The following is a 14,379-nucleotide window of genomic DNA, read 5'->3' as shown; positions in this document are numbered from 1 at the left end:
GGCCGGTCTCCCCCTACCCGATCCCCCCCCCCTTAATACGGGAGGGGAACTCTGGACTTTTTAGCGTAAGGCCCAATTATCCCAGTCTCTGCTCAAGCTTCCCCCCCTACCGAGCTGGAGATAGTCTACCGTACTAGAATATCTTCTGGAGGATTTGGAACGTCGTGAATCACAATTCTGAAAACCCACGCACCGATTGATACTATTGAGGCAGGTCCTGGCCCACGGGATAACCCACTCGCCGGCCATTAAAGTGCTTTGGTCACCGCATCATTACCGAAGCTAGATCGCTAAGCATGATACACGTTACGTTAGATAGTCTTCTCAAGCACAGAATCATCACCCTAAATATTCTCCACTTTCAGTCTGACTTACTCCAAGCCTGATATTCTTATCCCGACCCGTAACACAAAAAATCACTCGCTAAATAATGCCAGTGGATGGAAAACCCAGACCTGGACAACGATTACATCCGCAGCTCGCAATTGGAGTGGTAGTAAACACACCATTCAAGTCCCGGATCGATAATTGGGTGCGTGTAGGACAAACGAGAGGAGTGCATCCCGGCAAGAGAAGCAGAAACAAACTAGTGACACGGGGATATCTCTTGGAAAGGTAAAAGGAACCTCACGGTGCTTTTCTGCACCTACCCCAGGATGGCCGAACAAAACCCTTGGCCAGTGGCTAGCAGATATTGTGTGACGGGGGGGGATACGTATCGTAGCGTCGTTTCGCGGGAAGCGGTACGATCGCTGGGGAAGTGGGGAGGGCGGGTAGGTCGGTGATGGATTTCCGCAGCGAAGCTACACTACTCGTATATGGAGAAACCTGCGAATAGTCTGCGCGTGCGCCTCCGGTATCCGAAGTGCAGAGATGTGAAGGGAACTTTTTTCAATTCCAGGTCGGTGACATATCGTAGCTGAATGAATCCAACCGATACCGAAGCCCCAGCAACCAATTACCGCGATAACTGTTACCAGATTAGAATTTTGGATGGGGAAACTGTCACTTTTGGTTTGCCCCTATACTGTAGGTGAATCGTGGCAAAATGCACCTCAAGTAGCGTGCTGCGGTAAACACTGCACTCGAGAACTGGGGAACTTACCGCGAGCCTCGAGATAAACCTAAAGCGACGGCCGCGCCATCGTGGCGCTTGCCACATCCAGGGACTCTACCACTGCAAAAAAAAACTAACAAATAACAGGAGCCTGTGCCATGGCGCTGGACTTTCCCCTCTCAGTGGGGTGAGGAAATCTTTTGCCCCCTTTCCAGAGAGGGGAATTTTGGACCCTGCGTTATGTTACGGAGCGCGCCGGTGGCGCCCCCCAGACGCACCGCGAGATAGGCGGACCGAAGTTGGCTTACCCCCCAGACACGACGCGGTAAGGGGCGCATGGCGGGTCGGCGGACTTCTTTTAGATATCTGTGAATAAATACGATTGAAGACTTTGATACATAGCTTACTGTCCAATCATTCGAGCTTTTACTATCCCGCACCGAGATCACTGCTCCTCCCCTCACGTCAACACGAAACAGTCGGATCCCAAAGCCACCAATACAGTAACGTGAGTTGACCCTGCCAATAATTCGCATGGTATGTGCTTATATCAGGGAGGTGGTAAAATACGGTGTGAATGCGTGCTCTCTGGATCCCAGCGTCTTGAGAAGATGGCAACGAAAGTGGTGTCCGATTGTTCCACCGTCCTGTTATGCAATTGGCTATACCTCCCCACAAGATGGTTGCTAGCGTTAGAATGCTTTACGAAAGGGCGGATGTTCAAAATGTTTTGCAAATTATCGACATTATGAAACGTTGAAATGGAAAAAATTCCGCAAAAAGTACAACACCCCAGTAGCAGCAGGGAGTCGACCAACCCCAGTTGTGCAATGGGGTGGGGAGAGGTATCACACGATATAGTAGACAGTACCAACTGCATAATTCTAAACAAAGATACTCAGGAACAGGAAATAGTACAGGGTGAAAGACCCTCTCAGCTAACAATCGCCCAGTAATATGTGGCATTGAGGGACAATACACAGTCAAGCCCTGCTGTGCCCCTCAACCCAAGCCTGCCGGCGCGGTGGGGGGATGGGGCCGCGGAGGTGAAGGGTTACTAGAATATCCTCTCCCTCTCGAACCTTGAGTCATACTGCAAATAAAAAACAACCCATGTACCCAGATTGTGCAGGTCATACAAAGCTGATTCCCAGGTATACCAGAAGGTCAGGCCAACATGAACAACCTTCATCTAAATACGAAAATGCGGCCACGGTGTTTGATATTCCCTTTCACCCGCTCGGGTTAGCTAGCTGAGCGTCGTAGCAAATGAGCAGCAAGACACCGCCCGGACCTCATTGTGGCTGGCGTTCGAGTGATGTCTCGTGCTTTCCACGTGACTTTCAAGGCCAAACCCCCACCCCGTCATCCATCCCCCCCTCAAAAAAAAAAAAAAAAAAGAAAGAAATCGACTATAGGCTCTCGCTTACAGATTCCATTTATTCCCTTTTTGCGGGAAAAAAAAATGTAAAAGCACTATAGATGAAGATCTACTCCTTAAGTTAGCGAAGAAACCGCTGAGTCGTGGAAACCAACCCCGGGAACCTGAAGCGGGGCGATGCATAAACGCACGCACGCACACACATACAACGCATGGCAGATTTCCGGGCGGAAGTGGGGGCGATAGGGTAGAGGTGAGGCTCCCCGAGTGATTTGCAGTGAGCTTCCCGCCCACATGAAGCAAGGGGAGCCTTACGGGTCACCTGAATTGTCGCGGCTGAATAGGCGCAAGCGCACATAAACGCGGTTGGAGGAGGGTGGTGGACAAATTCTCGTATAACAGGTGGGGGAAAGCTATGATGGTCCGCCTCACTTGTAGGAAGTAAACTGAGGTATGTAGTTGGTATGATAGACCCCGAAGACGGCCGATGAATGAACGAGATAATGGGGGCTGATAGGGTTTGGCATCGTCGTTGCCGTATGATACTTGTATCGTGTCGTTATGTGTTAAGGTTCGCATACATAAGGTTATTTCGCAATGAGCTGTAACGAGGAGGCACCGCCGCATATGATGTTCCAATTTGCTCTTCCCCCCCCACTACCGCTACCCCATACCGGTATCCCGTTGGGACATGTGCTCCGGGCTTTTGAGCGCTTGCACGTGCAAGTGCATCTGTTCGATATCTTGTTGGTGGTGGCGATTGTTCTTTTTTCTTCTTCTTTCTTTCTTTCTTTCTTTCAGGTATCTGGTGGTCCCCCAAGGGTGGACACAGTTCCGATGAATACCGGTACGAGTACCCCATATTTCCAATTAAACGACTTCTAATCGCTTGCCTTTTAAGGCATTGACACGATATCCGGATCAGCTTTTCAAATTCGCAAAACTAAAAATGATCAACAGCCTCGGCTGAAAGGCTTGAGGGGATCGCTAGACGTTCCGGCTGGGGATAAGGTTAACTGCTGTTCCCGATCATCAGTTCTCGAAATCAGCCATCGGATTTCGGAGGTCGCCTTGAGAATTTGAATTAGCTTCCTTAATCAATAGTGTCTACTTGAGCCTTCGGTAAACATGTAAACGTAATCAAGGGTAATATTTGTAAGTATGACAGCATCCAAATGTCCAAGTCGAAGCATGAAGCCGTAGAGCTGAAACATAGCATCACGGAGTGTTCCCTTCTCCGGGCCCCAGGCCTCCAATCGGTTACTATGCCGGTTGTCACGGAAATCGTACAAGTATGCGTTGAAGGGCACAAATATTTCGAAACGAGGAACTATGCAGTCACAAGACTCTGTGAAACAAAAACTATAACAAACAAGGAGTGGAAGTTGATATCCCATTCCAGAGAAACAAGCAAACAAGCAAACAAGCAAATCGAAAAAGAAAAGAAGAAAAAGCTGAAACATTGTACAAGCACAAACTGCGACATTAGTGCGGGCCATAGGGTAGGAGGAAGACTCGTTACAGGACGACTACCTTTTGTGGGGGTCAAATTGCTGATATCGCCAGAGATAGCCGTAGGCGGACAAATTCGGGTAGATCAAGCAACCCCAGAATGCCGAGTGATAGATAATGACATCCATTCCTAGTGAGACGTATGCCCGGTAGGGGGTGCCCCGTAGTTATGATAGCTACAAAATTTAATGTACTGTACTCGTACATATCGCACGCATAACCTCAAGGCTTCCAAAGCCCAAGGCGCTGGCTCAGGCTTTGAACCACCAATACACTGTCGAAGCAATTTAAGGTTTTTTATCAGCCTCAGAAGAGGCTCGACTACCAACCACTTTTTATACGTAAAAAAAATAAAAATAAAAATAAAAATAAAAATCCATGCAACAAGGACATCCCATCCATCCCCTAAATTCGGACCAGTAGGTGAGTTCCCTGGCCATTTGGTATGATAGCCGTAAAAAACCCATCCCTTTTGGGGAGGAGGGTGTTCCCTATTTCGTGGCGATTCCATTAGTCTAAGATTATGGCATGTGTGAAGCGTACTGTCCACTTTCCTCGTCCCAATTCTTTCACAAGAGATGGAGCTTAACCGGTTTGCCACCTATTGTGAGGTTCTCCCCCATCACCCCAATTTCTTGGGTCGTCAGCCTCGCCTTATCATATTTCCACAGGATATCACACTGAAAGCTGACAATAGAAATTTCCACACCTGAATCAGTCTACCGGAGAGATACTTACTTAGATAAGTTACATGCGGATTCAATCGCCAAAGGATACCGGTACCCCCACCCCACTTCTCTCGTCCTCTCTGTCGGTACTCGTACCTCTGGCTACACTACCCCAGCATTTGGGTACACGTACCGTGTACAAGACTGATACGGTATGCTAGTAGACGTCTCCCGGTGAGCCTCCCCCGAGGACTTTCCGGACAATACTATGGTGTCGTGATAATACTATAGTATACAAACGCCCTCCAGCTTCCTTCGCCCACCCGGCAGTGACTGGATACGCATAATAACTCGTAAGCACCGAACAAAGAAAAAAGAGGGGTGGCTAAAATCCCTTTTTTGGTAATTGTGGGATATTTTCAGGCTGCGCAACTTTTGGCGCAGAAAAAGGTTATTCGGGTATGATATCACCCAAGTTGTGTGAACACCGTGTACCACCCCCCTTACCGGTATGATAGTTTAGAATTTTTGAGGCTCGGTGATGCCGAGCTGAAGTGGTTTAGAACCATAGCCCTATGTCGACTCCACATGGATTTGAGAAAAGAAGATTGCAGGGTAAGAATTGATGGAGTAAATTATTTCTGAAAGCCAAATGTAGAGGAAGGATTGGCGGACTGAACACTATTATCATAGTAAGTTAGCGCTTATTTGTTCCATCCGCGCGTGAACCAGACAGTAGTTTTGCAAGTTCTCTTTTTTTCTTTTTTCTTTTTCGCAGCACCAGCAGCCTCTAGTCTATGGACGGACGGGTGGGTCCTAAAACCTGAACATACATGTCTACTTGTATATGGATGGTTGCCCACATAAAAGAAAATTGTCCAATCAATACTCATGATAAATACCGGTAATAGGATTCCCAGATAAGGCGAAAGAAAAAGAAACCCCACTAGCCCGACCCCTGCTCATCGTTGATTGTTGATTGAGGTTTTGTCCCCCCCCTGTCGACAACTCAGCCAGTCCGTCCGGGAGAGCTTCGAAGAACGAGTTTGTTCCCGGTAGGGCAGTCTTACAGGACCCCACTTGATCAGCTTGTCTAGGGCTATAATCGCGCCTCTCTCCACCTGACTCCTATCGCTCTTAAAAGCGCTTTTGAATACCCTTGATTTTTTTTCCTCATTTTTTTCCTTTTTCAAAACTAATGTTTGGTTGGTGGTCTGGCGTCCGACCAATCATCTCACTCCAAGCGCTGTACCGACTCGTAAACTGCCGGTTCAAGATTGCCGGTTGGAATCCAATGAGCTTACCGCTCTCTGAAGCCAGTCCGAGTATTCGGGGGGGTTCATTGAGAATGATATCGTATGTACGAGTATGTACAGCAAAGCAGATCGAGGTCAGTTCTGATTCAGCGCCCGCCATCGCGCTGGATACGATAGCCGAAGTGTCGCGACAAATCACAAAAGACTAGCAGGGAAGTGATCCCTCCCGCTTATCATAGAGACTCAAGTTAGCCTCACAAAACCCCTATAATTTAAACGGTTATACGACACCTCCTGCTTACGTTACTCTTTGTCCAAGGGAGAACATGCAAGCATAGAAACTCGCATCGTTTGGTACGACTGAACGCAAGAGGGGGATAGGGGGAGTGTAATAACACAGTAACTCATATCCCGCCTGATACAATCGCAGCTGATACAATGGCAGCTATATCCGCATCATATAATTTTACGAGCTCGGCAGTTTCCCTAAGACCCTGCCGGTCAATATGACGATAGTTGGCAAAGGTAATCTAACTCGACATCAAGAAAGAAAAAATTTGATAAGAGACTGAAAGGAATGGCCTGATCTTTGTGTGTATTAACGGAAAAACAAAGCAACTTATCGGGTTGCCATTAAGGCGCGCCAGCCGATGTGCATCGACAACCTGACACTGAAATCCAGAGCAATGCGGAAGGTAGAAGGATGTTTCCTGGCCTCGGAGAGCGAGCCGTAAGCGCAGATACTGTAGCGCTAGACGCGTGTAGCTGAAAGAAGTTAAAACCTCGCGCCAAAGATGGTAGTAATAATCTTCTTGAATGTGATGCTGGATGTTAGTGGTTGGCATGGCAGGTGCACACAACCTAGACGGTGAGAGGCCCTGAGGGCTGGTGTGCGCATACCACACATTGCCCCAAGCCAACCACTCCCACCTTCTCATCCACCCACCTATTCGCCAAAGTAGTTTCAGCAAAAACCCTCTGGTGTGGAAGCCAAAGCGTCATGCAAGTGTGAGCAGACGGGGTGTTTTCTTTCTGTTTTTTTTTTGAAGTGCCCGATCCAATTGTTCTTTCCTCTTTCTCTCCTATTCTCATCCCACAATCTCTGAGCTTGGCCTTTCGCTTTCCCTTTCTCTTCCCTTTCTACATACTCTATCCCGACGTCCTATCCTACCTTTCCTCCGCGTTTAGCTGCGCCGCCCACAGTACCGGTACCCTTATTCCTGAAGACTCTCGCAAAAAAAGGATGCCTAACAGAAGACCGTTGTCGTTGCACGAGGGACGCCCGACAACCCCCATGACACCGATGACACCGATGACCCCCACACTGGTAAAAGACGATATGAACTTCCTTGAACTGTGTGAGACGTTCAGGAATTACTGTAAGTGCCGAATTATTTCTAACAGCATCGCAGGTTCCCTCATAACCCCCCCCCCACCCCTGCTACATATCCTACTTATGCTATATTAAGCTTCTTTACTGATAATTCACGGAATTTATTTTTCTCAACGCAAAATAATTAGTCGTTGAACACATCGATACCCCGCAGAATATGAGCACTTTGAAACTCTCTCCAGTGATGACCCGTCTCTGCAACCAGTTGTCCGAAAAGGGTACAGCTTCCTATCTGTGGCGTTCTCCCGCAACCAGTTTTTGCCTTAGAGACCCATGTTATTGCCTTCATTACATTTTACACTGACATACTCGGCATTTTTTACATGCAGATCACAATCCGGCTACCGTCTCGGCCTTGCTGTGAGTGAATTCTTCCATCTTAATTTTTAGCCTACCGAGAAATCCCAAACGGGCTGTTTTTTGCCCCTCTTGGATTTTTGTTTATTATTACTTTTTCTAACCGGTTGAAACTCACCGTTATCTGGTTCTGATTCTATTTTCCTCGAGTAGCTGGTGCAAAGCTCATTTTGACGCCGAAGAAGATCATTCCGGTGGCCATGGCTTGGGCGGTAGCAGGGGTTTGGCTTGCGAGTTTGTAGCTTCTGATTTGTTGACATCCCTCTCTGCAAACGAGGCTCTTGAGTACCTGTGCTATGAGCTACCATTGGTGGGAAATGATGATGATGATGGGAACAACTCTGCAGGGGACGAAGCAGCCGGACTTTTAGGTGGTCGTGACCGCCGCAATTTTTCCTCTCCCGACCTCGAAGCCGATAGCATCGCCTCGTATGCAGGGTTAAACGCCCTAGAAATTGCTATTCTGGCAGATGCAAAGAAGTTTCTCTCGCATCGACCGGTGCGTTTTAACATGGGCCCCTTCCTGCCAGGCTCTCTAGAACACCTTGGGTTAATAGTTTTTTTAGGTAGAGCGCGTGATAAATGGAATGTAGGTTTACTGGCGACATAAGGAAAGTAACTTCCGTGCTAATGATGGAATGAAAGTTGGGAGGGAAGGATCTCCTTCTGGAAGACGCTTGATGTTGATGGCTCCAAGAAACCCCACTTCTACAACAAGAGGTAATGAACCTGGCTGCTTGTCTGCTTCGTAGATCGTCTGACCATCTCCAAAATTCGTAGGAGGGCAGATCCATTCTGCAGACTTAGGGTACCCAAGTATCAAAAAGCCTTCGAGGCATTCTTCTTTGCCGTATTTCTTGCATTGTATTACGGCGTGCTGATACAGAGAGACCCCTACCATATCACTGGACTAGAGGCAGCATTGATTGTGTTCTTCGTTGCCTTCGCCGTTGATGAAATTTCCTCCATTAGGGATGCCGGCACGGCTTTCTACACAGCTGACTTTTGGAGCTTGTGGGACATTTGCATTATCATAATTGGAATAGCGTTCCTCATCTGGAGTAAGTGGGGGGGATTTCACTTATTTCAAATATCTGAGTAATTGATACTGATATTCTGCAGGAATTGTCGGGGTAGTCAAGGATAACGACGAAATTGTTGATACAGCTTTTGATATTCTTTCACTTGAGGCGCTGCTCTTGATACCCCGGTATGTAGAAAGACGAACATCAATCAGTGAACGAAAAACGATATAGGGATTTTTTAACACATTTTACCGCAGCGTTTGCTCATTGCTTTCGATGAATCCGTATTTTGGTATGTATCTCCCTGCTTGCGAACTTCGGTTCGAGCCCTTTCATCTCCAACTTCAAGCACTGACCAGTCCAAACCCTCCGTAGGTGTCTTGATACCCTGTCTAAAGCAGATGACAAAAGATTTCCTAAAGTTTCTGATTTTGGTAAGATATGTTGGCTCTGCCACTTGAAAACTACTTTATTATTTTAATAGAACGCGCCGGAAGTTTGGGTGCATTCGCTAATACATCTGCCATCTCGTTCAGGTTATGATTCTCTATCTCGGTAAGCAGCATCAGATGTAGTTGCAGACTCTCGCTTGATCCGACCCGCCAATAATATAGTTTAGGCTTCTTAACCACGTTCTCTCTTCTGGCCAGGGAGTCTTTTACACTTTCCGAGATGTCCTGGATGTTAATTAAGGGTTAGGCCTTGTCGTGTTCTTTACGAGCAACTAACTATTCACTGTAAATAAGCATGCTGACTGGTGTTCTGTAGTCTTCTTTGGTTCGGTAAGCGCTGCCTCGACAGGGGTGTTGACCGAGATTAATGCTTTAGTGCTGATCACTCGTCTAATGACCTGATTAGAGCTCGGTTGGATTTGTGAGTGGGAAACTGCTGAACTCCCCCAAGCCTGGTCAGGACCTAATCAATCAACTAACGCGCAAAAAACTCGATTTACAGGACGCAATGAGGGAGGTATGGATTAGGGGATCGGGATTCGATGGGCTCCGCGTCTGCTGTGCCGCAAACGATGCTAACACACGCGCGGCAGATATCTCCTGTTTTGGGTCCCCCACTAATGGTCGGTAGAGTCTGCGAGGATTGCTCAACTACTTGCCTCCAGAAGCTAATGCGTGCGGGGAATCTACAGTTGATTTTCGTCACATTAACGAACATTCTCTTGATCACATCTCTCATAAGCTTGCTATCCAATAGTTTGACAAATGTAAGAACATGATGGCTCCCTCCTTCGGTACTGTAGAGTAGAACATTCCCTAACAGCCGACAGATGATGAATAACGCCCGGTACTGCTTCGGCATTCCTTTTGCACTCGCCCTTTTATGTTATTTTCTTTTTTCCCTTTACGAGGGCTAACAAATATGCGTGTGTGGTATCACAGGGAGGAATATTTGTTCATGTGAGTTAACAGTTAACCGCTATCGGGGGCTTGGACGATTGTTGCTCGGCTCACAAAAAGTTTGATTGGCGCGTCAGGTTTTCAATTACAGTAATGGAAGCCGCAACCAGCAACAGACTCGTTGTTTTTTATCCTCCAATGGTAATCGCCTAAGCCAGCCTTCCTTTTTGAAAATCGAGTTCAGGTTGTAACGGTTACCTCCCCACAGAACTTGCTCTCGCTCATTTTATTACGCCCGCTGAGACTTGTCCTATCGGCTGGTAGGATGCGAAAGTGGAGGATCGCGCTTCTCAAGTTCTCACACTTTCCATTCGTTTGTTTCCCCCTCTCCCCTCACTTGTCCCCTTTAGGCCCTTTAAACGCGCAAACCCTTCTGTTACTCTGGGAAAAAAACTAAACATAGCGCCAGGTCGCGGCAATCATGGCCTACGAGTACCTCTGGCCGGATAATCAGACGCGCTACACTGCAACTGCGTGGGGTCCGGGCGCCAGTTCTAAACGGATGTCTATGAGGGAAGGGTTGAAGTCGTTTGGTCGACGACCCGACCGGCTCCAGGAATGGTCGGGGCGCTTAGGTGGTGGTAGGCTGGGGTTAGGCGGAGCTGGCAGCCAGGTTGGCCCTCAAGCTGGTCCTGCGCTCGTCAGTTCCGCGAGCAGTATGCGTATGGATTTCGACGGAGAGAGTGCGTCAAACCTGAAGGCTTATGCCAACCAGATTGACGAGCACGGGAATGAGCTGCACCGGATGAGGACTACTATCGAGCAGTTGAGCCGCAAGCTCGACGAGGTTCTTTCTCAAAAGAGTCCGTAAAGGCTGGGAGCTCGAGGGTTGATTGCCATCCCACTTTGGAGAAGTTGTTGTACCAAATTAAAAAATATTATTGAACCTAAACAAGAACTATGCCCAGAACAAGGCGTGTGCCGCAGTATGCATCGACTGTAGTGGCTAAATCGGAGCATTTACGCTTGCATAATTTTGTCTACCCGTTCTTGAGGGTTGCGTTGGCGCCGGCGCGAAAGGCTCACCGCGCTACCATGCTTGATAAAGCCCTCTTAAATGCTGCATGGAGCAACACTTGAATTTCTTGGAGTCACAATCAAAGCTCGCAGCGCGTCTGACAGCTCGCCCGATAATCCAGGTGGATATTCGCGGTCCTCCCTTGACTACCAGTATTCCACCCACCCACCCACCACCACCCTTTTGAGGCTGCGATGACAGGGTCTCCCAGACCCCGCCGCGTCTGAGCGGGCGCCGAATCGACCACACCCCACGAGTCGACGGTCTTCCCGGTGAACAGCTATTCCATCCCTACCACTAATACTGAAATCCATGGTTCTTGGTGGCCATATCTCCTACCCTCGCCACATTCTCTCTATGCCAGCGAATCATAGGCTTTCGTTCTTTGATCCCGTCTACTGGGATCGTTGAGAGGCTTAAATCACCAAGATTCCCAGCAACTTTCCGAGCTTTTCTGCCTCCCCCCCATAGAACAGATCAACTTTCGCGGTACTCGACCGGTAGGGATTTATAACTGACCCCAGTGAACCACCTTTTCCAACCTCGTTACCCAGGGCAATATTCCGAATACAAAACCAGAGGCCCAGAAGCCGAATTATATTTTAATTCCAACTCCCCCAGAAGGAAAAATAAAATAATACATACATATGGGCCCTTCCCACATTCGAGTTCCGTCCCCCTCAGCGTCTTCCTTTCATGAATCAATGTCGACTCCAGGACACAGAGATTCTCACGTATACGTGACACCCCAGCAAAGCCCGGCTTTAGGTTTCGGCACACCTCCAATGTCGCATGATAATAATTGGGGGCGGGACACCAGAGAGTCAACACACTCCTCAAGCGTTCATTCTGTCTCTCCCGCCCTTGGACAGCGCCAGCTTCACGACCATTCCCACGTTAGATCTCGTCACCAACACCACCACCACCAACACCACTCCTTGCCTTCCCCGCCGCAACAGGAGCACTCATTTACCACGATGCCTTCCGAGTTCCACGACCGTACAAATCCTCCCCTCTCCCCCCCAGCTTCGGATGGCCTTATGTCGCCCATGAGCCATACCCACGACTTCCAGGACAAGATTCCCATGGACCCCAATCTCCCAACAATGTGGATGTCGAACGCCTTTGGCATGAAGGCGGACAGTGACGACATGTCATTGCCCATGCAGGACCATTCTGTCACGGCCTCACCGCCGCCGCTCTTCATTGAGGACATCCTTCGCGCCCAGGACAACCATAGCATGCAGGGAATGGGAAATGGATTCATGGACGAGCACGATTTCCAGGAGCACGGCTTGAGCGGACCATCTCCTATGAAGCGACCTCGGGACGAACTTTCCTCTGTTGTTGGATTTGGAGGTCAGTTCCATTCGGGTGCGGCAGGTACCTCTGGCGTCAGTAGGGTCCGTAAGAAGCGCCATTTGACCGAGCCCAGCGAGGCCAATTTTCACTGCACCAAGTGCGGGAAATACTTCTCGAGGATCTGGAACTACAACGCGCACTTAGAGACCCACAACCCTCACCGACCCAGACCTCACGTTTGCCCTGTCGACGATTGCAAGAAGGCTTTTGTCAGACGAACCGACTTGACCAGACATCAGCAATGTGTAAGTCCCATCTTTCGGAATCATTCGCCTGATTCAATTCACTAACCAAAGCTTTCAGGTGCATGCTAAGGATAAGAAATTCCGCTGCGAACTTTGCAACAACATGTTTGCCCGCAAGGACACTCTTAGAAGGTAAGCCCTACCCTTTTCCCATGCTTCGCAGGCATTGCGATAGATTTCTAACATGCCTTCACCCAGACATGAAGATGATGGTTGTCCAAAGCGCGTCGATATCGCATCCAGAGGATCAAAGAACAAGCCCATAGTCTGGAACTCGCAAGCACTCGGTTTCTACAGCGCAATGCAGCGCCGCGACGAAGTACTCCCAAACATGACTGCCTATGACCCCCAAATGCGACCAAATCACTACGATAACGGAATGTCCTCTCATCTCCCTCCTCTCTCGGACATCGTTCCAAAGACTCCATCATCAGTCCTGTGGGGCTAAGCACACCGTCCTTCTAGGGATCGTTGTTTCTTGTACAATCTTCTTTTCCTTTTTCCGGTGCCTTGAAGTATTGCAAAGGGTATTTATTTAGAGGCGCAATTTTGTTTTTTCATTTTGGCCTGGGTATTTTCCTCATAGTTTCATACCACTTGGTTTTTATTTTTTTTATTTTTTACCCTTGTTCAACTCTCTCGCTTTCTTTCCCTTCTCATTCTCATTTCTTCTCTCTTCTTTCCCAATTATTCCTTTTGTCATAGTTCTGCGCGGTAAAGGAAAAAGGGAAAACGGGGTCGGCTGGCTTTTTGTTTTACTGGCTCTAAACGACTGGCTCAGTCGTTGTGAGCAAATGTCTTGCTTGTCCATATTGTCGAGCGCAACATTCTACGTCATTTATTTAGGGAAGATATGGAGTTCTTGAAATAACAAAATCCAATGCATTTATGGAAATTGGTTTCCGTCTTGGAGGCTCCTCCTCTCCCCAATTTTTCCGGGGCCAAATCTCATCGTACCGTACTGTAACTTCGTACCTTGCGGTCCTTCGCCGCCAGAGTACAGTTAGAGATCTTAGGGCCCTCGGATCTACAACGTTGACCAACACACCCTGTCCCACGCTATAACCCGCAAAGCCAACCTACCCGCTAACGAATTTCATCTTTATTTATTTTTTTCTTTCCCTTCACACACCACGCCCATCCAACCTGCAGCGTGGTGACAAAGAAGGGAGTGAGATAGCTGGCGCTTAAAGGCAACCAGCAAACAATAACCGGTAGTGTTTAACGCCGGCAAAAGCAAAGAAGGAGAAAAAAAAAATTAAAAAAATATTCGCTTTGTGATAGAACCGTAATCAAATCAAATTAATATCAATGTGCTCCACGAGTAGAAGTAAATACGAGTAGTTCTCTGCACTATGACCTAGTCTAGAGAAGGAGAGAGAGAGAGAGAAAAGTGATGCCCCCCCCCCATCACTATCAGCGAGTCGGCAGAGGCATTAGCAGCGTTGAGATGGAAAATGAAAATATGACTCGAAACCCTGAAGCCTGGTCGAGGGGCTTTGCTATGGGAGGAAAGTGTGAAGGGGGGTGATGCAGTAGGCAGTGGTCCAGCTTTAGAAAGGGAAGAGACTAGCGCAATTACAAAGACATGCCAATATGCTGACTTGAGCGCAGCTAGTGTGCTTCTGTACTCGTATACTTTTGACTTACGGTAGTTGCGCTGGATGGGCCGCTGTGCTACAAAGTACCGTAC

At 48.2% G+C, this 14,379-nt stretch overlaps 2 protein-coding genes; both read left to right on the top strand.

Annotated features, from left to right (window-relative positions):
- Positions 1 to 8,135: 8,135 nt before the first annotated feature.
- Positions 8,136 to 8,880, top strand: GSTUM_00010731001 (uncharacterized protein; the record flags this gene model as incomplete). Its single annotated transcript, XM_002841481.1, has 4 exons — positions 8,136 to 8,173; positions 8,270 to 8,344; positions 8,405 to 8,685; positions 8,747 to 8,880. The coding sequence occupies 4 exons, from the start codon at positions 8,136 to 8,138 to the stop codon at positions 8,878 to 8,880; spliced, it is 528 nt and encodes a 175-aa protein (XP_002841527.1).
- Positions 8,881 to 11,592: 2,712 nt separating this feature from the next.
- On the top strand, positions 11,593 to 13,591 carry GSTUM_00010730001 (uncharacterized protein). XM_002841480.2 has 3 exons: positions 11,593 to 12,686; positions 12,745 to 12,818; positions 12,885 to 13,591. Exons 1-3 carry the CDS (start codon positions 12,057 to 12,059, stop codon positions 13,132 to 13,134), a joined length of 954 nt encoding a protein of 317 aa, XP_002841526.1. The 5' UTR covers positions 11,593 to 12,056; the 3' UTR covers positions 13,135 to 13,591.
- Positions 13,592 to 14,379: the final 788 nt, after the last annotated feature.

The sequence above is a fragment of the Tuber melanosporum genome (assembly GCF_000151645.1).
Source record: "Tuber melanosporum whole genome shotgun sequence assembly, scaffold_74, strain Mel28".
Taxonomy (NCBI): Eukaryota; Fungi; Ascomycota; class Pezizomycetes; order Pezizales; family Tuberaceae; genus Tuber; species Tuber melanosporum.
This window is presented reverse-complemented; position numbering and strand designations above follow the sequence as displayed.